The 24089-nt window shown below is 43.2% G+C and overlaps 1 protein-coding gene across 6 annotated transcripts in view; it reads left to right on the top strand.

The window, feature by feature from the left end:
• The window catches only part of Tiam1 (TIAM Rac1 associated GEF 1), a 347945-nt gene that overhangs the window by 273425 nt on the left and 50431 nt on the right, over nucleotides 1-24089 (top strand). For all 6 annotated transcript variants that reach the window (XM_070030552.1, XM_070030549.1, XM_070030551.1 and 3 more), the window contains 4 exons: nucleotides 3396-3500; nucleotides 11836-11917; nucleotides 17213-17299; nucleotides 22794-23018. In XM_070030552.1, the coding sequence (XP_069886653.1) occupies nucleotides 3396-3500; nucleotides 11836-11917; nucleotides 17213-17299; nucleotides 22794-23018 (499 nt within the window). The remainder of the gene's footprint in view (nucleotides 1-3395; nucleotides 3501-11835; nucleotides 11918-17212; nucleotides 17300-22793; nucleotides 23019-24089) is intronic.

The raw sequence follows: 24089 nt of genomic DNA, 5'->3' as shown, positions 1-24089 counted from the left end.
GTATGGCATAAGATTAGTTTGAACATTTTTAATTATTAAGACTCATCCTACCCTATACTACACATTCCTGAAGAGTTTTATCTTTGTGTGGGTATATGCGTATATGCGTGCATGTGTGCGTGTGTGTGCACGCTTTGGTCCTGAGGTTTGAACTCAAAGCCTGGATACTATACATGAGCTTCTTTTGTTCAAGATTAGCATTCCACCACTTGAGCCACATTTCTACTTCCATGTTTCAGTCATATTGGAAATAAGCCTTACAGACTTTCCTGCTTGGGCTGGCTTCTGTCCTTGAATATTAGCCCCCAGAGTAACTAGATTACAGATGTGAGCCACCAATGACTGGCTACATTTATTTTTTATTGGTGTCTACATTCTCAGTGCTTTACATGGTATATGGCATGCTTAAGTTTATACAAATGCATTTATATGCTTTATTATATGTATGTATGTATGCATGTGTATGGTGGTATATAAAACCAGTTAAAATGGATCTTACTCATTTTTAAAATAATTCTTAGGATAATTAAAAGAAGTTTGAAAAATACAATGGAATGTATATGTCAAGAATCATCCTAACACTGTTATTATTATATTTATCATTCTTTTGTTCTCTGCCCTGCATTAGACAGTTGAGGTGACCCCCCCTCCCCTTTCCTAACCACACTTTCTTCTTCCTTTTGCAAATGTAGAAATGTCAGCAGCAGGGTAGTGTTTTAGGGGTGAGAGCCACCTGCAGCCCTGAGTGCCTGACACTCTCTCTCTTCTCTCTCTCTCTCTCTCTCTCTCTCTCTCTCTCTCTCTCTCTCTCTCTCTCTCTCACACACACACACACACACACACACACACACACACACACACACACACACGGGATTTCAGGTATCAGAGTCTCGTTAGTGAATTCACTACTTGGATCTGATTTGCAGAAGGTGGATTGGCTTCACAGTAGTCTCATTTGGAGTGTCCATAAAGATTTCCAAGCTGCTTTATTCCTGTTATTAAGACCCCGTGAAATTCCATTTCTTTTTCCCTTCTGCCTCAGTAGGGAACAGATGGCAAACCTAAAAGTTTCGCTTCTAATGAAAGGTTTTGGTGAGGACCCTGGGAGGTAGGAGGCATTATACCTCTCTCTCAAGCTTTTCTGGCTCATCACATCACCCTAAATATTACTATTTTCTCATTGTTTGTCTTGGTGCTTCTCTGACAAACAGGAGGCATCACTCTTAAGAACTTCTCTGTTCTACATTTCACCAATCCAGCCTTATTATCTTTGACATCAACAGTCCTGGGCCTGTCAGACAATAACATCCGGCCTTCCATACAGACAGCCAATGGAAGCAAAGCCAGGTGTCCAGAACGTGTTAAGTGAATAGCGTCTGTGTTCTGCACAGCGGCTGCAGACTATCATGTTACTTGGGAATAGGATACACGTCGGGGGTCCCCAGGAATCACTGACAGAAACTTGAAAATCATTCTGCCAAGGTTTTTAAAGGGAATGGATTGTTTTTATTTTCCAGAGTGAGCTCTTGCTATAATGCAGGATGTCTTTCCTGAGTATATGCATTTAAAAAATGAAATGACCACTTCTCTAGCCCCTATTGTTTTCATACCCTTCTGCCCATAACACACGTAACTTCTGATGAGTGAACTATCTTATTCATGTTGATACTCTCACACAGTGTCTGGCACGTCTAAAAGTTCAAATGGATTTATATCCTTCCTGTACATTTAGAGAAGTATAGATTACTTGGGAAGGAAAAAAAAACTACTTAAAAATTAATTTCTTTGCCAGGTGCTGGTGGCTCATGGCCTATAAACCTAGCTACTGAGGAGGTTAAGATGAAGTTCAAAGCCAGCCTGGGCAGGAAAGTTTGTGAGACTCTTTATTTTTAAGTAATCACCAAAAAGCCAGCAGTGGAGCTGTGCTTCAAGTGGCAGAGTGCTAGCCTTGAGCGAAAATGCTCAGGGACAGTGCCCAGGCCCTGAGTTCAAGCCCCAGGACAGACACTTTTATTTATATTTACATATATATATATATATGTACACACATAAACATACATATGTTGAAATAATTTTCATAATTAGAGCTTTGAATATGAAGGGATTATATATTTACTTCGTGAAAAATTTCAAGTTTATATGAGAGAAGCATAGTAAATTCTCATTATCCATTGCCTAGGTTCTGTAATTATCAAACTGAGTTCTATTAATTTATTCACGCAACCACCCCTCCCCCCAAGTTGAGATAATTTTGGGAGCAAAATAATCTATTTTTTTCTATCAGCATTTTAGATTATAATTTTTCAACGATAAGGACATTTTAAAAATTACTCAGTCTTAACATTTTTCTTTCTAACCATACATTTTTATGTTGTCATGTAACTTTCAAACAGCTTTCCTTACTTTTTCCCTTTGACTTTCTTGATAATACATTGAGAATTATTTATAAAACCATATTATCATGATTCTGTTATTATCAAAACAAATTCAAAGATGCTTTTTTAGCTAGACGCATCCTAGGCCAGTGGAAATAGCCGTCATAGAATTGTTTTTCTTGGGCATGTCATTCAGTGTGTTTCCAAAGTTGCACTCATACCTATCACCTGTCACCTACCTCTGGAGGGAATCTCTGGAATATATGAATAAGATTGAAATCCAAACACTGTCTCACACTGACTCCTTGCAAATGAATTGTTAACAGCTAGTCCCAAGTCTGCAAAGCTGACAAAATAACTGCCTGGGCACAGTAAATACTTTCCTTCGTTTCCTCCCACTGTTTTTTAAGGATCTGTGTAGGTATATGCAGGGGTTCTTTCTTGCCATGGTTTTTGTTGAAAACCCAGTGTTAAAGTACACCACAAGCATCAGTAGCTCACGGCTGTATTCCCAGATTCCAGGAAGCTGAAAACCACAGTCTAAGGATTGTAGTTCAAAGCCAGCCCAGGCAGGAAAGTCCATGAGACTCTTATCTCAAATTAACTACCAAAAAGCCAGAAATGGCACTGTGACTCAAGTAGTAGAGCACTGGCCTTGGACACAAAAGTTCAAAGACAGTGCCGAGCCCCTGAGTTCAAGCCCCAGAACTGGCCCCAAAAACAAACAGACAAAAAAAAAAAAAAAACCACCCAACATGCACAAAAAACTAACAGACCAAATGAGGGGAAGGGGAAGGTGTGACTCAGTTATTCCCATGGAATTGTATGATATCCTGGAATTTCCTGAATGAGTTCTGTGTCTGAGTTTAGAATATGAATGTTTTGAGACGTATAGAAACTGCACACCCCTGTCCCTTGAACAGATGTCTTGTTCTTGGGAAAACATAGTAACGTGGCTGAGATGTAATCACTCCTGTTTCTTACTGAACAGACATTTTTTCTCTTTTTTTTCTCTCCCAGACACATCAACTGGATCATTCTGCTCATTACCTGCGTCTGAAGTTTTTAATAGCTAACAAAATGCAGTTCTATGTTCCGCATCCCGAGGAGGACATTTATGAACTGGTAATGCTGATGACTGTTGTCCAAGTATATTCTGTGGGAGATTATTTTCAAATTATGTGTGTACTTGTATTAATTGTGATCGGTGGAGTGGAACAATTTCTCAAATAAATGAGCTGCATTCAGAGCTCTGAAGCTGGAGGAAATGACCTTACCTCTCCGAGAACTTCCAGAATGGAGATGGCACCTTCATGCATGCAAGAGTAGCTGGGTGCTACTTTAAAACATGGAAACCCAGACCTAGAGCTCAGATAGGGTTTTAGTCATTTTCCCCAGCTTCATTGTAGCCTTTTGTTTTAAATTGTTGACTATTCATTCCACAGTGAAGCACTACCTCAGGTTTTGTGTGACTTTCATATCCATATTGAAACTGATGGGTCGAATCTGGTGGATGAACAGAAAGCTGCATCTCTTCACACGGCCCAGCCTGTTAGCATTGTACTGATGTCAGCGCTCACGGATGTCAGCTCTGGGGGTGTCTGGGTTTCAACAGTCTTATTGTACTTGGGTTTTGAACCCAACCTGGCTTTTGATGTTGGTCTTACTGCTTATCTATCATGTGAAATTGGTCAGATAGTGAGTGGACAGTGCTTAATTTCAAGGATTTTAAAAGATTAGAGCAAGGTACCCGTGGATCATGTCTGTAGTTCTAGCTACTTTGGAAGCTGAGATCTGATGATTGTGGTTGGAAGCCAGCCCAAGTAGGAAAGTCCGTGAGAGGCTTATCTCCAATCAATCACCAAAAGCTGGAAATGGAGTTGTGGCTTAAGTGGTAGAATGGTAGCCTTGAGCAAAAAAGCTCAGGGGCAGTGTCCAGGCCTTGAGTTCAAGCCTCAGCACACACATGTGCACACACACATGGATTAGAGATCGATAGTGAGTAATGTAGCAGATAATCCTAGTGATTCATGCAGTTTGCTGGAGATAAGTTGTTTTTTCATTAGTTGAGTAGTACATTTTTCATTTTGAATAAGGAAAGATTTTGGGAGCCAATGGCCTCTGTTGGAATTCTTTCTGCTTGCCTGTACTAAGTCATCTTTTGGGGGGCCAGGGTACTGCTTTGCCAGAGTGGGACTAAAGTTTTAAATCCATGGGTTCATGTTTTGGAAAAGAGAAGAATGATTTGAAAACTCAGTAGGAAACCGTGCTGTAAGTCAGCTTTATTGAGGTATGTTTTACATACTGTGTTAAACTCTCAGCAACATTGCCATTGGAGGCTTTGACAAATGCATACAGTCATGTTTCTGCACCGTAATTATGATTTGAAGCAACCTGTCACTCCAAAAGGTTACCTGAGGCCTCTTCCTGTGTTTTCTGTAAAGAAACATAACAGAAGGTATGCTTTTGTAACAATCTGATCATATTATAAAGGAGAAGAGGGAAGCCAGGCATTGGTGGTTCCTAGCTACTCAGGAGGCTGCCATCTGAGAATCATAGTTAAAGCCAGCCCGGGCAGACAGATCTAAGCCTCTTATCTCCAGTTAACTAGCAAAAAGCAGGAGGTTTGGCTCAAGTGGTAGAGCACCAGGCTTGAACAAAAAATGCCAGGGAGGAGTACAAGGCCCTGAGTTCAAAGTTCAAGCCCCCATGTTCTCTCTCTCTCTCTCTCACTCTCTCTCTCTCACTCACTCACACACACACACACATACACACACACACACATTAATAGAGCAGCAAAATGATGAATCCATTTTCTTCTGGTTTTAATATTTTGGTGATACTGGAGATTGAACTCCAGGCTTACAAGGCAGGTGCTTTACTACTTTGTCCTGATGGAGTCCATTTCTAAGCACCATTTAATGTGTATTGAAGCAGTGGTTACATTTAATGGAGAAACTGATACATTCTTTCTCTTCTGTACAGAAATTTCCAGTGCTTTTCTCTTTTGTGCAGAAAGTTCCAGTATTTGTGCTCTGTTAAAGGAAGGGGGAATCTTTTTTTCCTAATTAAAAAAAGAGAATTGTTAGCGGTTGGCAGGTACCTATAGTCCCAGCTATTTGAGAGGCTGACGCAGGAAAATCCATTGGGTCCAGAAGTTTGAGACCAGCCTAGACAACACAGTGAGACCTCTGTGTGTTTATTTACATGCTTTTAAATTTTTTATTTTTATTTTTTGCCAGTTCTGGGTCTGAGCGCCGTCCTTGAGTCTGTCCTTGCTCATGGTTAGTGCTCTACCACTTGAGCATTTTGGTGGTTAATTGGAGAGAAGAGTGTCACAGACTTTACAGCCTGGACTGGCTTTGAACAATGCGTCTCAGATCTTAGCCTCCTGAGTAGCTAGGGTTACAGGTGTGAGCCACTCAGTAGAGTAAATCTGTTTGTTTTAGAACAAAAGGGAGAGGGTCAGGGAAAAGGAGTGGGGGGAGGGAGCGAGATTTTTTTGTTGTTGTTGATAATTCTCCAATAACTACTGAGCATAAATTTTGCATCATTGGGTGGTGAATTTTTGCATCCTCATTCCAGGGAGGACATGTAACTTAATTCAGTGTTCTATACAGAAGAGGAGCTAATACTTAAGTCCTGGCCATTGTGTGGTGTCATCTGTGAAAGAAGACCGTGTGTGTCCAGTGTAGTCCAGTGGAGTTTCAGTTGCTGTGGACATGTTCTGACTTTTAGAATGAATCTAAAGTACAAAGAGATCACAGGATGCTCTCTTGCTTTTTTGCAAGTGTCTCCAGCCCTAGATGCCTTAGGGAAACAAATGCCATAGCCTTGTTTGCTCTAATATGTCTATTTTTACCAAGGTTCTTAACCTGCCTTTTTATGCTTCGGATAGTGCATTGGATAGACTAGATAGATATGCTTTGGATAGAATAGTGCATTCAGTTGCATAAAATACAATACATAGACTTACCCATAACTCAGAACAAAATAGTTACCAAACATATCTATAGGTTAGATAATATATTCATCTATTCCTTAGCTCATTAAATTCCAAGACCTAATAGCAGGTTGAGTGGCTGCTACATATATATGTATACATAGGCATACTGTATATGTATGTACACATACATATAAAAATTTGCCGGTGCTGGGGGCTTGAACTAAGGACCTTGCAATCTTGCTTACCTTTTCTTTTTGCTAAGGCAGGTGCTTTAGCACTTGAACCACATCTCTACTTCCAGCTTTTTGCTGGTTAACTAGAGAAAAGAGTCTTTTAGATTATCTTTCTGCACTGCAGATCCCAACCTCCTGAGTAGCTAGGATTATAGACATGAGCCACTGGTTCCCAATCATAAGTCATATTTTGAGATATTAGTAGCAAGTAGAATGTGATATAAAAAATGATGGATTTTTATTCAGGACAAAGTCACCCATACTGCAGACATTTATGTGTTTATTGCCTGCATGCAGTTTGGGGGGGGGTGAGAGGGGAAGACTGGTCTTGGGGACTGAACTCTGGGCCTGGGCGCTGTCCCTCAGCTCTTCAACTCAAGGCTAGCACTCTACCACTTGAGCCACAACGCCACTTCTGGCTTTTTTCTTTTTGCTTATGTGGTGCTGAGGAATCGAACCTAGGGCCTCATGCATGCAAGGCAAAGGCTCTACCACTGAGCCACCTTCCCAGCCCCTGCATGCAGTTTTGATAGAAGAAAATGCTGTTTGATAAAAGTATCTTTTCCCCCACAATAGCCAAGTTCATAGACCATTCACATATTATCTGTGGAGTTCCTTGTTTTGTGCTAGTGTTAGGCCATGAAGCAGAATATAGTATTATTCCAAAGTAGAGACTTTCTGAGCATAGCATTCCTGCCTGTTTCTTGGAGAGTGTGTAGATATTTAGATTATGTCCTTTTGTCTCAGTATGCATCAGTCCACAAATAGTTTGTGCTCCTTCCTAGCCTTCCTCCTATCTGATGTTGATGTCTCAGAAATTCTGCCCGGGCCGGAAGCCATCCTCATAAATTACATTCACATGTCTGACTTCCAGAACCTCTATTCTCTGCCATGTCAGATTAATAGTAGTAAAAGTGAGTAGTACTAGATGTGAAAGACCATTTTGGAAGGGTTTTACTATATTTGTTTTGGTGATCAAATATTCTCTTACCCTTGGAGGTGATCAATTTATCTGCTTTCCTGATTGTGTTACTATAAATGACTCCTTGGGCAGTTTTTTTTTTTTCCTGAGTAGTTGGTTGTCTGGTTACAGTCTATGGAAGGATCAGGAATGTGGCTGAGGTCTGTGGAGGCATTTGCTTCTCAAAATCCCATACTAAGCTGGGAGCTGGTGGCTCTTACCTATAATCCTAGCTATTCAGGAGTCAGGTCTGAGGCGTGGTTTGAAGCCAGCCCTGGCAGGAAAGTCCAGCAGAAAGTCCAGCTAACTACTCAAAACCCTGAAGCTGAGGTGTGGCTCAAGTGATAGAGCACCAGTCATGAGCCGAACAGCTAAGGGGGACAGTACATTGGCCCTGAGGTCAAGCCCCTAGTATGTGTGCTTGGCCTTATTCAGCTTTTGAAAGCAAGGAAAACATGCTGCATTATTGGCTTAATCAAATCTAGGGAATTTGGGTGACACTTCATTGCTAAAGACATCTAGCCTCTAACATTGTGATTTCATTAAAAATCCATTTTAATGCTCACCTATTCTTGAAATAGCATATATTTTACCAGAGTGTTTTTTTGTTTATTTGTTTGGTCATGGGGCTTGAACTCTGGGCCTGGGCCCTCTCTCTGCGCTCGATCTTCAGCTCAAGGCAAGCGCTGCTACCACTTGAGCCACAGCGCCACTTCTGACTTTTTCTGTTTATGTAGTACTTAAGGAATTGAACCCAGGGCCTCATGCATGCAAGGCAAGCACTCTACCACTGAGCTACCTTCCCAGCCCCCATCAGAGCTTTATTAAACCTGGCTTTAGTCTTAACCAGGGTAAAGAAGACTGAGCCAGAGAGCCTGTGTATGTGACCCCAAGTTTTCTGATAGCAGTAAAAGAAGCAATTGTGAAGAAAAGTGGGAGGTAGTATTACAAAAGACCAAGAAAGTCTGGGTGCTACTCAGGAGGCTGAGATAAGATGGTTCAAAGTGAGCCTGGCAGGAAAGTTGCTAAGACTCTTAATCTCCAATTAACCACCATAAAAACCACAAGTGATGCTGTGACTCAAAGTGGTAGAGAGCTAGTCTTGAGCAAAAAAGCTCAGGGACAGTGTCCAGGTCCTGAGTTCAAGTCCCATGACCCACCAAAAAAGAAAAAGTAAAAACAAAATCCAAGAAAGATGGTCCAGGAAACTGCTCCTATTGGATCTTTGCCCAGGCTGTTAGAACAGCTACATACTGCCACCTGGTGGAAAGATGTGGCTTTTACTCATGAAGGCACCCATGAAATCCCAAGTGGTTTTTTTCAGCTGTAGATAGTGTTTCCTTGAGCATTACGTGGTGTTAGGATATGTGCTGCAAACCTTATTTAAAGAATTTGCCGTTTATAATTTTGTTGATTATATTTTATGAACTAAAAATCAATGTAAGCTGGTTGCTGGTGGAGCATGTTTGTAATTCTAGCTCCTCAGAAAGGTGGTATCAGAGAATCACGATTTAAAGCTAGCCAGGGCAGGAAAGTTCCTGAGACTCTTTATCTCCAGTTAACCCTCAGAAAAGACAGGAGTAGAGATGTGGCTCAAATGCTTGCTCTGAGCAAAAAATCCTCAGAGACACTACCTAGGCCCTGAGTTCAAGTCCCAGAACTGGTACCCCCCCCCCCCAAAAAAAGAAAAATCAATATAACTGATTTCTTCTAAGAAATTTGGGAAATGAATACATATGAAATATTTCTTTTTTATTTTTTTATTGTGAAAATACTGTACAAAGGAGTTATAATTACATAGGCAAGATAATGAGTACATTTCTTATCAAGCATTGTAGCCTCCTCCTTTGTTTCCCCTTCCCATCCTTCTCCCGCCCCCCCAATCCTCCCTGCCCCCCCACCCATGCACGAAAGTTGTAAAGTTCGTTTTCGACATAACGACTTGTACATCTCGTTGTTGCAATGGGTCCACTTGTATCCCTATTTAAACGATCCGTTTTTCCCCTTCCCCTCCACAAATTATACTGACATCAAATACAGTGAAAGCAGGGGTTATACTATGGGGGAGGGACATACAAAGCAGCAAAGAAATAATCTTATAAATGTGTTAGAAACAATCGCATGAAAGAAAAAAAAACATTTGAATACATATCTTAGGGTTCATTTCCCTAACATCACCTTATCTGACCTATTCTGCTTGACTCAGACATATACTAGATATTGCAAATATGGGAAACCATGGGACCTATGTTTCTTTGGGCCTGGCTTACTTCACTTAATATAATTTTTTCCAAGTCTTTCCATTTCCTAACAAATGGGGCAATGTCATTCTTTCTGATGGAGGCATAGAATTCCATTGTGTATATATGCCACATTTTCTTGATCCATTCATCTACTGAGGGGCATCTGGGTTGGAGCTCCCCTATGACCCATCAATCCCACTTTTGGGCATTTACCCAAATGTTTACAACAAGACTACACTAAAGCTACCAGCACGACTATGTTTATTGTAGCATTATTTACTATAGGTAAGACATGGAACATATGAAATATTTCTGAAGTATGCAAATAAAATCACATTCCGCTTGATGCCCCTACCATGTGGCACGTGGTGGAACTTACATTAGGAGAGGATGTTCAAATGAATCTGGGATGTGCTTTCCAGGTTCTTCTCCCATCCCCCAACATTTATTATATACAACAGACTGATTCCTGGATTGTCATCCAATAGGCTCACCTCTCAGATGGCCAAAGTGAGTTGAGAGAAAGCAATTGGCATTCTTTTCTACCTGTCTGCATAAACTCGTTTCTGTCAGAAGGTTGTGTGGTCAGAGAATCACCAAGACTTTGCTTTAGTGATACAGTATACATTTTCTCTTAGATAGCATGCATAAAATTTTATTTGCATTTCAAGATCAACGAATAGTTTTAACATTCTGTACATGACTTTGTCCTATCAGTGTTTAGATTTTTGCCTTCAATTTTGGATTTCAGCTTTTGGCTCATTTCCCCAAGGTTTGAGGCATCTTAGTGGAGTGTGAAGCATTTTAGCACTGGAGCCAGCAAGGGTGGGTTCAGGTGTCATCTCTGTGTGTTCTGGCCTTAGGAATTGAGAAAAATACTTCCTCACCAGCCTTGTTCCCTTTTTTTGGTCGGTTGTGGGGTTTGAACTCTAGGCCTGGGCACTGTCCTTGAGCTCTTCAGCTTAAGGAGAGAGCTCTTCCGCTTGAGTCACAGTGCCACTTCTGGTTTTTTGGTGGTTAATTGGAGATCAGTCTCTGTTAGGCTTTCCTGCCAGGGCTGGCTTTGATCTGTGATCCTCAGATCCTCCTGACTAACTAGGATTATAGAGGTGAGCCACTGGTGCCCTGCCCTTTATTTTTAAGATAGAGATTGTCTCAGTTTATGTGAAATGCAAAGACACACATACATCATTGGAAATTCCTGAATCATTGTGATTAGGTTCAGATATAGCAAAAGTGACTATCAATTAATTTGAGTGATAACTTTTTTTGTGGTCCTAATGATAAGAATCCATTGCCTATTGCACTAGTCAAGAGACCACCATGTCCTGCGCCTCTGAGCCCTTAGTTTCTTGAGACAGATTTGCTTCCAATTTAGCATCCTCTTGCCTCAACCTCCCCAGTGCCAGGATTACAGGTCTGTCTCACTGGGCTTGGAAGGAAAGAAACATTTCTGATGTGCAGCCTGTATGTCATTCTTATCTTGGCGTTGTAAAATTAGTCTGTCTAGACCTTCTTGGGTTTCCAGACAGGTGATTCATTTATAAAAATCAGTTTCTTCTTGGCTAACTTTGGTAAACTGTGACTAAAAAGGGATGTTATCTATTAACATAATTCCTTGTTTGTTTCAATGCTATCTTTGTCAGAAGTGGCGCTGTGGCTCAAGTTGTAGAGTGCTCGCCCAGACCCAGAGTTCAGGCCCTATGACTGACAAAAAAAACCCTCAAAACCAATACTATCTTTGTCTCTATTTGTAATACTGTGAATTTTTTGCAGAATGGCTGTATGGGAGTAGAATAGAATGGGAGCAGAGAGTTCTCTTATTTCCATGAATCCCATGCCAAGGTCTTTATTACTTATTCTTGACTTTGATACACACCCCTTCCTCTCCCAGCATTAGAGGTTGTAGTTACTTTAGCTCTTTAAATTTTTACACTTTTTAAAATTTTTTTTAACAAGGTGAGAAAAGACGTGCTGAGTGAAGCAAGGAATTCTAAGTTTCTACTTTGAATAATGACTGCTCTTCAGAAGTTCTTTATAATGTCACCCTAACTAGCTTCCTCTTTGTAATTTTCAGCTGTATAAAGAAATTGAAATTTGTCCAAAAGTCACGCAAAGCATCCACATGGAGAAGGCAGACGCAGCGGCTGACAATTACGGTAGGCTTGCTTGTCTTCCATCGCTGGTACATGGGGGTCCAGTTGGGCATTGCAGGGGCACATTGGCAGTGATCTACAATCCACTAAGAAGCCCTTGGGGTTCATTTCACATGGAGCATTTCTGGCCCCCATGGTGCTGTGGTAAATCGCTGAACTGGGAAAACAGACAAAGTAACCTTGGGCGCCATGCATTTCTTCCCACGAATCATTGGGGTTCTGCTCTCATCAGAAGGAAACAGTGAGAGCAGACTGGTTTGTGTAGTGATGTCCTTCCATGGGACGGAATTATCCATCCATGTTCTTCTCCTATAAATACAATGTCAAAGGGGATGATTCTGACACTGTGTCGGCATCTCCGGGACCACACTGGGCTTGCTCCTCCGCTGAGAGGACTGAACCTGCAGTACTCTCATGACTCTTACCTATAACAATGAAATGACACTGGCAAGATCGGCCAAAGTGAAGGTACTAAAGCAGTGCGTGTAGCAGGGTGGACATAGGTGTTCTTACACCAAGATTCCTCTCCCAGTGGGGTCCCATAGGTGGAGTCAGTTCCAATATCAAGTTGGGACAACACGTGGGGGATGCATGCCCCTCAGGCTCAGAGCCAGGGGTTTTCTTGGAAGGCTGGTCATATATGTGCCCACGGGGACCCCCCCAACCCCTGCTTAGCACCCACAAAAGTTCTAGACCCCACCCAGGAGGAAGGCAGGCGCTCTGCATACGTTTTATGGCTTTCACAAATAGTCAAGACACAGGAGTTAGGTTAGAGTGCTAGGGATGGTCCCCATATCTAAGCACCCCGATGCCAGCCAAGGACATAAGTTGAAAGCAGGTGTTTCAAAGAATTGCAGCCAGACAAAGCCTGCTGTGTTAATAGGCCTGCTTGTACACATGATTGTTTGTGTCCTGGTAGTTAACTCTGCAATCCTGTCCATGAGTTTAAGATTACTCTTAATGTTGCACTGCGTGACTTAACCAGTAACAAACAAGAGTTGGGACCTGAGTGAAATCAACAGGGAAATCCATACTGTCCCTCTCAGTCTGGAGAAGAGAAGTGAGCAAAGTTATGAACAGTCACTAAAGCCTGCTGATTGGCTCAGAGCTGAGACTGCTGTCTCCCATTCACTGTGCATCCTTTGTGGCTGGGCTTCAGCACTCAGCCAGAACAGTTGTCACCGGAGACACCATCTGTGGCTTTGCCTGGGGGACAGAGAGAGATGGTAAAGTGGGAATCGCTTTACTTCCAGTCAGTCATAGACCAAGGCAAATCTTGTGGCCCTACTGAGTATGTGAGATCCTGCTGTGTATTGGGAGGAGATCAAAGTTCCTGGTAGAATGATTGAAGACCCTCTGTATATGGCATAGGTCGTCTTGATTCTAAAGACTTTTGCCATGTGAAAATCTTCAACCTTTTTACTGACTAGTATATTCCCCTCCATCTTCTCCTGCAAACAGAGAATGCTCATTTCAGAGAGCTTCATCAAGGCTCTTGGCCTCTTCATTAGAAGAGAACCTAATTTTGAAGCTCTGACTGCTTGCATTGTACCTTCATGCTGTTTACAGCTTGACCTTAGAATGAAAGACATCAAAAAGCCCCAAGGACAGTTTTCCCGCAGCAGAGAGTCACATCTGTGTGTGAAAAGGCTAATGTAGAAGTGTGACCTCTGCATTAAAGTTGTAATTAGCGGCAGGGAGTGTAAATAAATATCCGATCCTCCAAAGCCACTTGTTCCATGAGATTGCTCTTTATCTCTTTAGTTTGCTTAATTTCTGTCAGGTAAAGGTAAAGTAGCAAGGATCAAGAGCAGGCTGAGTTTCAGAGCTCTTTAAATTCATTTATTCTGAGATTGAGTGATATGGGACCGGACATACACTGCTATGTTGTAGCTGCTGTTATCTTCAGGTTTGGGATTATTAAATGCCCCTGGCTGTCTGAAATGGTGGCTAGTGTCAAGCTCTCAACACTGGTCATTCCTACACAAACATACTAATAATAAAGTTTATTTTGTAAGTTAGGCACCCCAAGCGATTGTGAGCAGAGGACCATTATAATCATATATTCGAATAAAAGTTTACCACAGGTAATCACAAACGCAGGAAGTGAAACTGAAGGGCCCTGGAGTTTCTTTCTTTCTTTTTTTCCATGTGTGTTGGTACTGGGGCTTGAACTCAGGACCTCATACTCTTGATTGGCTCTTTCTGCTCACAACTGATACTCTGCCTCTTGGGCCACACTTCTATTTATGTCTTTTTGCAAGTTCAGTGGAGATAGGAATCTCTCAGATTCGTCTAGCTAGGCTAGCTTCCCACTCTATCCTTAGATCTCAGCCTCCTGAGTAGCTTGGTGATTGAGAAGGCTAGAGATTTCCAATCTTGAGATTCTGATGGGAATCTAAATTCAGCCCCAGTTAGAACTAACAACGCTAATACTTTCCCAAGTGTGGCTTTAGTAAAAACTATGACAACAGCAGCTCATGTACGCACATACATACACACAGAGTATGACCCAAATTTAGCTTTTCTATGTTGGAACATGTTAGGGAGGATCTAACTTCTTAAATAACTGAACAGCTGTAAACAGTTAACACTTAGTCATTTCTGTCTCTATTACCTCTCTCCACAGCAGCCATTAGGTGTCTCTCAAACTTAACTGTAGAAATAAGCTTGAGTGGTGACGTGATGTTAGGTGAAGCACAATCCTCAGGCTGACCTGTAAGTGGAAGTATACACTTCCAGCGTTCCTCTTTCTCTGGGTATTTCTCAGCCCTGTTAGCCTTGTGTCCTCCCTGTGGATGGCTGGCCTGCTATCTGCATGCACCCTGGACCAAGATTGGAATATTTCTCTGTTGTTTATCATGCTGAGAGTTTTCTTTGTCCACCCGTTTCAGGGGGAGGGATTTTTCTGCTCATCATTAGTTTGTTTTCTTATCCCCCCCCCCCACATATAGTATAAATCTCTTCCTTCCTTCTCTAGGTCATTTTTTTAGTTCCTACTTCCTGTTTTCACAGCTGACAGCTTCCTTCGCGGAGTCATTAGGTGTATGTGGAGTTATCTTCTTCTGCCTCCTGTTTCGCAGTCTAGGTTAGAGCTAATTTCTTGGAATTAGAGCATTGCTATCCTATTTAAAAGAGTCTGAATGTGACTTTGATGATTAGCTGATTAGTTCTCTACCTCAAAATAAACCAGCTGTGGGAAAGACAATTTTCTTTTGATGTCTGATAAGGTAGGAATGGTTATTTAGACCCCACGGCAGTGTGCCTTCCACACAGTGAAATGTAGGCGAGTTGTCTCTCTGAAACATAGAATGGAGTTCTTGTTGGCCTGACCCCTGGCTGCTGGTTACATTTGGAAGCTCTGGCTTCCTTAAGTGATCCTCAGAAAGGAATTACCACCGTTATCCTTTCTTCTGCCGTCTTTCCAGTCACAGAAATTTTCCAGGCTCATATCTGTCCCGAGGTACAGATGTCATAGTCACTCAGTCGTCAGACTGACTGGAGGCCCTCCCTCACTCCTGGACATGAACTTCATCATTTCATTACTACCAAGAGAAGAAGGAACAGAGTGCATACGCACCTGAGCCATGCCCCTTGACTTTAGCTTCCTTGCCATAGGCTATCGTCAACCTGATCTCTGTCCTCTTCTAGTTAAACAAGCTGGTTTCTTGGCCTACCCCTTTTGGATGCTAATTTTTTAAAGAGTACCCATCAGAATATTATAAAAATGAATCCTATCCACTTTTTTTTTTTATCATGACATACCCATTCACTTTGAAATACAAAGAAATAGAGCTAAGTTGAGGCTGATTGACTCAAATGGTTCACGTAGAAAGATATGTCTGTAGGTGTCTTGAAACTGAATCTGAAAGTTCTTAAGTTTCTGTGAGAATGGAATTTTTCAAGAAGAATAAGATGGAGCCTGTGGAAAGTCCTCAGGGCAGTTGCTGGTGCTTTGTGGGTGGCGTTTGGGAGGGGCTGTGGCGCGGGGGCGGCAGTGGCAGTGAACTGCAGCTATGCCTTTGGGAGGTTACACATTTCTGGTCCTGCGAACTAACACACACTAAGGGTACCTTTCCATGGCTCCTGGCAGTCAGCCTTGGAATGAATTCTTGTTTTGTTGTTTGCTTGTCTCTCTTTGTTTTGTGTTGTGTTATACAGGCATCTATAACATGCGGCTCTTTTGCTCCCAGAGCTGAAAATACTGCAGATTTTTTACAATTGTGTTCATACCCATGGCCCTTTTAGAAGTAGCTACCATGGAACTTCCCTTCTGGAAAAGAAGGTATTGGTCTGGACAGATTGAATAGGAAAGACTTTCCCAGAAAGCTATGCACACACAGGACCTGGAACACTTGAGATCCTCAAACCACTTTGAATGCCTGGGCGTTGCTCTACCTCTTTCTCCTTCTTTCCTTCCCCTCCCCTTTTTTTTCTCTCTCTTCCTTTCCCTCTCCCCCTCTTCTCCTCCCCCCACTCTTTGTGCCAGTCTTAGGGCTTAAACTCAGGGCCTGCACACTGTCCCTGAGCTTTTTGTGCTCAAGACTAACACTTTACCATTTGAGCCACAGCTCCACTTCCAGCTTTTTGTTTAATTAGAGATAAGTTGCATTGACTTTCTTGCCCTGGCTGGCTTCAAACCTTGTTCCTCAGATCTCAGCCTTCTGAGTAGCTAGGATTATAGGTATGGGCCACCAGTGCCTGATTGCTTTCCTTTCTGAAGGAGTAGCTAAACCCAAAATAAATTAGCTCATAATCTTAGGTCATTAATAGCATATGGAATCAATCAGTGCCACTTTCAAATGGACTTGTAAACTAAGTTACCATTTAACTCCTTTTTTGTGCATTGTTACTAAAGGAAGCAGTATCTCACAGTAGCACAGGGATGAACACAAACCACATCCAGTGACAGTGGCAGAGCCTAAGACATTGACCTGGTGAGAAAAGCATAACAGATCCTAATGACACAGGCTAATCCTTCTGTTCTGCGCAGTGGAGATGAGGAGGGAAAAGGCTAAGGAAGGACACTTGCCCAGAACCAAGGTGATGTTCACTCACTTCCTTCCATCTGCATTGATTAGTAGGTGGCATTCATGTACGTACTGATGTTTATTTTTACAAATAGTAACTTCTTTAGAGTGAGCTTGCTTTATAAACATAGGAACAAGAAAAGGAAAACATTCATCCCAAAATAGAACCCCCAAACGTGAAACATGTCTGATTCCAGCACGCACTGTCTGTTGTTGGCGGCACAGATAGCACATATGATTTCTGCAATGCTGTCTCTGTGTTCTGTAGGCTTTTTGCTGTCCTCGGTGGAGGAGGATGGGGTTCGGAGGCTATACGTGAACAGCGTGAAGGACACTGGCTTAGCTTCCAGAAAAGGTAAGTCTATGGATGCTTATTCTCTGTCTTCCCTTGGGGTTTCTCTCCTTGGTGGATGAGAAAGGCTATAAAAAGAGTACTTGGACATTTTCTCCTCAACGACATTTTCAAAGAATATGGATTTTACTCTTACTTACTCACGGGGGTGAGAAATCCCATGTGGAGAAACCTTTCTGGGCCTCGGTCCGCATTGGTCAAAAGCCATTGGTTGAAGTGGCAATGCTCCTGGAAGCTGATGTCGGTTGCTTCTAGTCTTAGACAGTCTTTGCAGAAGTTGAGAACTTGGGGAATCTAGATCAGCCTTTCTGCCGCTGCCTCTTCTCCCTGCCCCCCTCTCCAGTTGTTTTTGCTGGTCCTGCAGCTTGAACTTAGGTCCTGGGCACTGTCTCTGAGCCTTTTTGTGTTCTACCATTTGAGCCAGAGAGCCACTTCTGACTTTTTCTGAGTGATTTATTGGAGATGAGAGTCTCATGGACTTTTCTGCCTAGGCTGGCTTTGAACCACAATCCTCAGATCTCAGCCTCCTGAGCAGCTAGGATTACAGACATGAGCCACCAGTGCCTGGCCCCGCCCCTACTTTAAAGAACTCCTGTTATATCCTGCCTGTTTCCTTCTGACTCTCAGTGCATTTGAGCTACTCTCGAATCCCAATTCTCCATTTTTGCTGTACTCTTAAGAGCATCTTGTATTATTATTATTATTATTGTTATTAAATAGTTGTACAAAGGGGTTACAATTCCATAAGTAGAGTTGTGAGTCCAGTGCTTCTTGATCTCCTGATCAGTGTTACTCCTCCTTTTGTTCTCTGCCATTTCCCCCCTTTTGTCCTGACCCTCAAGTTACATAGTACACTTTGTACATAATATTCATTGAATATCATGACTGCATTTACTTACCCTTCCTCCCTTCATTTCGGTGCTCTCCCTTTACCCAGCCCCCCAGACATGTTTTCATTTTCTGTTACTGGTTTTGGTTTTGATAGACAGTTATTCAGAAGAATTATGCCTTTGCATCCCCCCCACCCCACCCTATCTACCCTCCTTTAGTCAGTTTGTGTAAGTGCTCAGAGGCCTGCATATGTTATCATGCATAGTTGTATTTTAAATCTAGCTTCCACATCTGAGAGAAAACATGTGCTGTTTGTCTCTCTAAGCTTGATTTACTTCACTAAAACATGACTTCTTCTAGTTCCATCCATTTTCCTGCAAATAATATTCTTTCTAATGAATGAGTAAAATTCCATTGTGTATAGGTACCACATTTTCTTGACCCACTTTTATCTATTATAGGGCAGCTGGGCTATTTCCATAGCCTGGCTGTTGTGAACAGTGGAGTAGTGAACATAGATGTACAAGTGTCTTCCTCTCTTCTTTCAGTTCTAGAAGTCTCAGATCAAGGTATCAGAGGGCTAGTTCCTTCGGAGCCTCTCAGGTTGAGCGGTCGTCCCTACCTCCTCCTAGTTCTGTGGCCTCTGGCCGGCCCATGGCTTGTCTGTGTTACCACTGCTGTTTTTGTCTGGTGGTCACATGGGTCTTTCTGCATGATCTTATGTGTCTTTACATAGCCACTACGCTTAGGCATAGTTGGTTACCACTCTCCTCTAGGAAAGACTGCTGAATGGAGTCATTATCCATCTTGTCGACCTCCCTCCATGGGCTGATTCCAGCATAGCTCTGGGTGGTTTGCATCTTGCAAGCTCCCTGCACTATAAACATTGGAGAAACAAAACCCACAGACCAGCTGTGCCCAGAAATGGCAGCAGACGTGACAAGTAAGAAATAAAAGTCAGAATTCTTGATCTGCTAACTGTCATGGGAAGGATTTTTCTTTCCTTTCTCCCCGCTTCAGTATTTTCTTGGCCCTGGGCAGTCTAGAGGCCAAACACAGAGAGTAAGCTGAGGCTCAGCCAAGAACAGAGGTGGCAGGGTTCGTGCGTCCTTCAACCCCTGAGGCCGATCTTTATCAGCCACAAGGGTGCCTTGTGTGCCGTTGACGTGGCCTTGGGGGTGGGGAATCCACGGCGCTGGTTTCGGTCACATCCTGTTTTACTTCTTTGAATTTGAGAGCCCTGGTGCAACGTGAAAACATGGTGGTCGCCCATCAGTTCACCCAGTGGAGCAGGGTCTGTGCAGATGCAGGAATAATCTGATGTATGTCGTGTCTTCGGGGGCCACAGGCTCAGCCCTCTTCATGTGAGAGGGAGTGTCAAGAAAGATCCTTTGAGTATATAATGTTAGATGCAGCATCTAATTGAAGATGAGCCTCCCCACCCTGAGGGCTCGCTGTGGACCAGAGTCCTCTTTCTGTGTCATAGCTGATGATTATCGCCCTCCTTCAGCTTTCTGCTCCTGCTCTTAGCTTGATTCTCCTTTTGAGGCAGTCTTTGGAAGCTATCCTGTTACAACTGCTAAATCTTTCTCTTTCCAGATCAGCTGTTTCCTCTACCTGTTCATTGGAGTGTATACTGTGGCCCTGACATCACCCAGGTGTCAGTGCTCCTGTGAAAATGACCTTAGAATGTGCAGTCAGGGAAAGTCCAGTGCAGTTCAGCCTAACTGACCCTCAGTGTGCTGTTTATGTCAATTGAACTTAAGGCTTATTTATTTGTTTGCTTTGTTTATAAGTTACATAGGCCTTTTGGCTAGGACATGCAGACAGACAGACAGATAGACAGACAGACAGATACACACACACACACACACACACACACACACACACACACACACACACACACACACACAGGCATGCACGCAGTTGATTACTCTTTTTTTTTTTCTGGCTAGTGATCTACTACTTTAGCCATATCTCCATTCCAGCTTTTTGATGGTTGTTTGGGGATCAGAGACTCAGGGATTTGTCTGCCTGGGCTGGCTTTGAACCATGATCTTCAGAGCTCAGCCTTCCGAATAGCTCGGATTCCAGGTGTGAACCCCAGGCCTTGAGTTTAACTTTACTTCCTCCTCTTTCCTTCCACCATAGGCATCTCTTTTTGGGTTTCATGTTGGCCACACTGGGAGAATTGAAACTTTGAACCTCGTGATTTATTTTAGGCTTTATTCAACTTGAACCTATTGTTTTGGCTCATCCTAGAGTTGCTTGTTTTGTAAGTCTCCTCCTGATGGCTGCCTTCCATGGAGTCCATGTGTTTTGTCACACTAGACAGCATGGATGGTTTCTGAGCAGAATATGACTTCATTTGGTTAATAAAACACTAACCTTTGGCCAAAGAGCCAGATTCCTGTCTGCTGGAACTCTTCAGTAGAATTGGATGTAGACTACTTCATTTCATCTAGCTTATGAGGAAACTGAGGCTGGGAGAGATTCAATGACCACAGTCATGGAGTGATTACCCTCTGGAGCTGGAACAAAGACCCCCTTTTCCCCCTGAGGCATTTATTGCTCACAGCTCTTGGCTCTCTGGCTCTTACTCAGCCAGATTGGGAATAACTGAGTCAGAAAGCACCCTGTAGTGTTTTGTGCTAGGTTGCTATGACCAAGTACAGAAACTGCGTAGCTGAAAACAACAGTTATTTTCTCACACTTCTGCAAAGAACAGAAATCAAGATTTATGCACAGACCAGGCTCCCTTCAAAGGCCCAGGGTGGGTGTGGTGAACCTTTACTTGCCTCTCCCCGGTTCTAATGGCTGCAGACATTCCTTGGTTCATGGCTGCATCACTTCATCTCTGTGTCCCTCTTTGCATTGCCTTGATCTTTGTGGCTGTGTCTTCTGAACGTGCTTACACAGACACTTGTCAGCGGGCACAGAGCTCATCAGGTAATCCAGAATGACCTTTTCACAAGTTTCTGTCTTTTTCTTTGTTGGGTCAGTCATGGGACCTGAACTCTGGGCCTGGGTGCTGTCCCTCAGTTCTTCAGCTCAAGGCTAGCGCTCTAACACTTGAGCCGCAGCGCTACTTCCAACTTTTTCTGCTTATGAGGTGCTGAGGAATCAAACCCAGGGCTTCATGCATGCAAGGCAAGCACTCTGCACTGAGCCACCTTCCCAGCCCCAAGTTTTTTAACTTAATTACAGCTGACTGCAATAATCCTCCTTTCTTAGGAAGTCATGCTCACAGGTTCTGGGATGTGAACTCAACCTTAAAAAATGCCCACGTGCCGGTCACATGATCCCTGCAGCTTCTCTTTGACAAACCTCATTGAGTTTTGTTTCTAAGTTAAAAAAATTTTTTTTAGTCCTTTTAATATCTAGTTGTATATGTTGCTTTAAGACCCAAAATAAACCAAAAACCCATCCAAACACCTGCCTTCCACATGGAGAGTTTTTTGCATTTTTTAAGTCAAATGTTGTAATGCCACCATTTTCTTTACCTCATAGAACTTTGCCTTCCATGTGAAGAAAAATAGTTATATTTCCCTTTCATTCCTTTCTCACTTGTAAAGTTCCTTGGTATATTTTATATTTATTTAAAAAATAAATTTCAGTTGTATTTGTGCTGTGTGTGTGTGTGTGTGTGTGTGTGTGTGTGTGTGTGTGTGAGACACAGAGAGAGAGAGAGAGAGAGAGAGAGAGAGAGATCAGTCCAAGCATCACAGTTCAAAGCCAGCCATCCAGGGCAGAAAAGTTCCTGTAAGACTCTTATCTCCAGTGGACCGCTCAAAACCCAGAAGTAGTGCTGTGGCTCAAGTGGTAGGGTGCTAGCCTTGAGCGCAGGGAGGCTCAGGGATAGCACCTAGGTCTCTGAGTTCAAGTCCCATAAATGGGGGGGCTGGGGGAGTTAAAGAAACTGTATTCTTCTTCCTGTCTTAGTTGAAGGATTGTTAGTTTTCTTCCAGGATCTACTTACCGCTCCCTTGCTCAACCTTTCTTTAATTCCCCTTCCATAGAGTAAATCCAGACTTCATGTTCTTTGGGATTGTTCCTTAGAGGATCCCAAACTTCATTCAGTCCCTTTCCCAGCATGCTTTACAAAAGTAGCAGACCCCTTGAGGATCCTAGCAAAATGAAGAGTAAGCTATTTACCCTAAATGGTGAAAAGAGAGGGAGGCCGAAATGATTACATTTGATTTATAAATTGTTCTGAATGAGCATAGCTATACAGCCTCACTTGTATATCTGTATCCAGGGAGATCTTAACAGCATTATGTTGTCAGAGAAATGATCAATAGACACGAGTGTGTATAAAACAGACTTTGTAGCAATCAGAGCACAACATTGTAGGGAGAAAGCTAGAATTAGCATTTGTGAGGAGAAATCAGCAGATGCTCCCAGGACAAAGATCGAAGGAGTGAGCTGTTGTTGGGGACATTCGGGGGTCAGAATAAGCCTGATGTAAGGGCGCCTCCTCCAGCCTTTTGAAGCCCAGGCCGTGGGATCACCTTGTCATTACCTTTGAACCTTGTAGACTGCTCCCAGCAGCACCTGGGGCCTGGGGCCTTCATAGGAGGCTTGGAAATGCCGTTTCTGGCAGAACTTTGAAGCTGTTGTGCTGATCTGTGTGTGAATGAACACTTTTTCCATCTTTCACCGACAGGCCTGAAGGCGGGGGATGAGATTCTTGAGATCAACAATCGTGCTGCCGGCACCCTGAACTCCTCCACGCTCAAGGATCTCCTCTTGCAGCCTTCCTTGGGTCTCCTGGTGAGGACCTACCCTGAGCTGGAGGGAGGAGCGGAGCTGCTGGAGAGCCCGCCCCACCGAGTGGACGGCCCTGCGGACCTCGGCGACAGTCCCCTGGCCTTCCTCGCCAGCAACCCAGGTATGGCTCTGCACAGAGCTGACTGCCAGCCCCAGGGAATGGCTCTGCTCATTCAGCCAGGGCCGAGAACGTGCGTCGTGTGGCTCCCACATCTCACACGACTTGCCATCTGTTGGGAGGGAGAGGTGGGGTGATGGTAGACCCCGCACTTCCTGTTGAAACATCAGAGGGACAGGGCACATGCTCTGCAGTAGAATAGCTGCTTTGCTGCAGATCTACTTGGCCCCAGGAGTAACGCTTTGTAACGCTCCACTCTTCGTCATTTGGAGATGAGCACATGTTAGAGGCTCCAGCTCTTGGTCATGGCTAGAGCTATGGAGACGTAGTGCTGGCATTCACGGAAGGTGCTGAGCCTCGAGCCGGCCCTTCCCAGTGACTGTGCCCCTGACCACCGAGGCCAGCTTCTCATCCTGTGAGAGCCGAGATGCCTGGAGTACAGGCGTTGTGTTGGGTCTAGCCTGAAGTCTTAAGTTGATGCTCTTCCCCCTGTCCCGCTTCCCCCAGCAATCTCATTTTAATAGGAGAAGCTTGGAATCTTCCTGCTTTGGAAGTCTTCCTCACAGAGTTGTTTCCTTCTCTTGGGTTCTGACCACGTGACCCTCTTCATACTCGCTTGTATCTCTTTCTCCTTGGCTTGTTTGCCAGGACTGCGTTATTTTTTAATGGTTGTATATTTTTAACTATGCTAGGGATTTGTAATTCTTGTTGGGCCATGGTTCCATTACCCGAGCCATGCCCTTAGCCCTTTTGTTTGTTTTTAAACAAGTTCCCCCTAACTTTGTGTGGGACTGGCCTGGAACTTGTGATCCTGTAGCCTTTGCCTTTGGATTACAGGAGTTTACTACTCTGTGTGGCCTTCAGTTTATGTTCTTTATCTTTGTTTCTCTGGCTCTTTCTACATTGTTTGCTAGAACGAACTGTTCAGTGAGTAAGTTCATGAAGGGGGAAAACCACTGTAGATGATTGTCACTTGTTCTATGACCTGGTTCTGGGTCTGTGTTGATTTGGTAAGTTATATCTTGGAATTATCTTTCTTTGTTCAAAACTGGGATTTTCCCTTTTTTAAGTTTC

The sequence above is a fragment of the Dipodomys merriami genome, unplaced genomic scaffold (assembly GCF_024711535.1).
Source record: "Dipodomys merriami isolate MVZ:Mamm:240054 unplaced genomic scaffold, mDipMer1.0.p SCAF_2, whole genome shotgun sequence".
Lineage (NCBI taxonomy): Eukaryota > Metazoa > Chordata > Mammalia > Rodentia > Heteromyidae > Dipodomys > Dipodomys merriami.
Note: the sequence above shows the minus strand (reverse complement) of the source record. Positions and strands in the feature narration are given on the sequence as shown.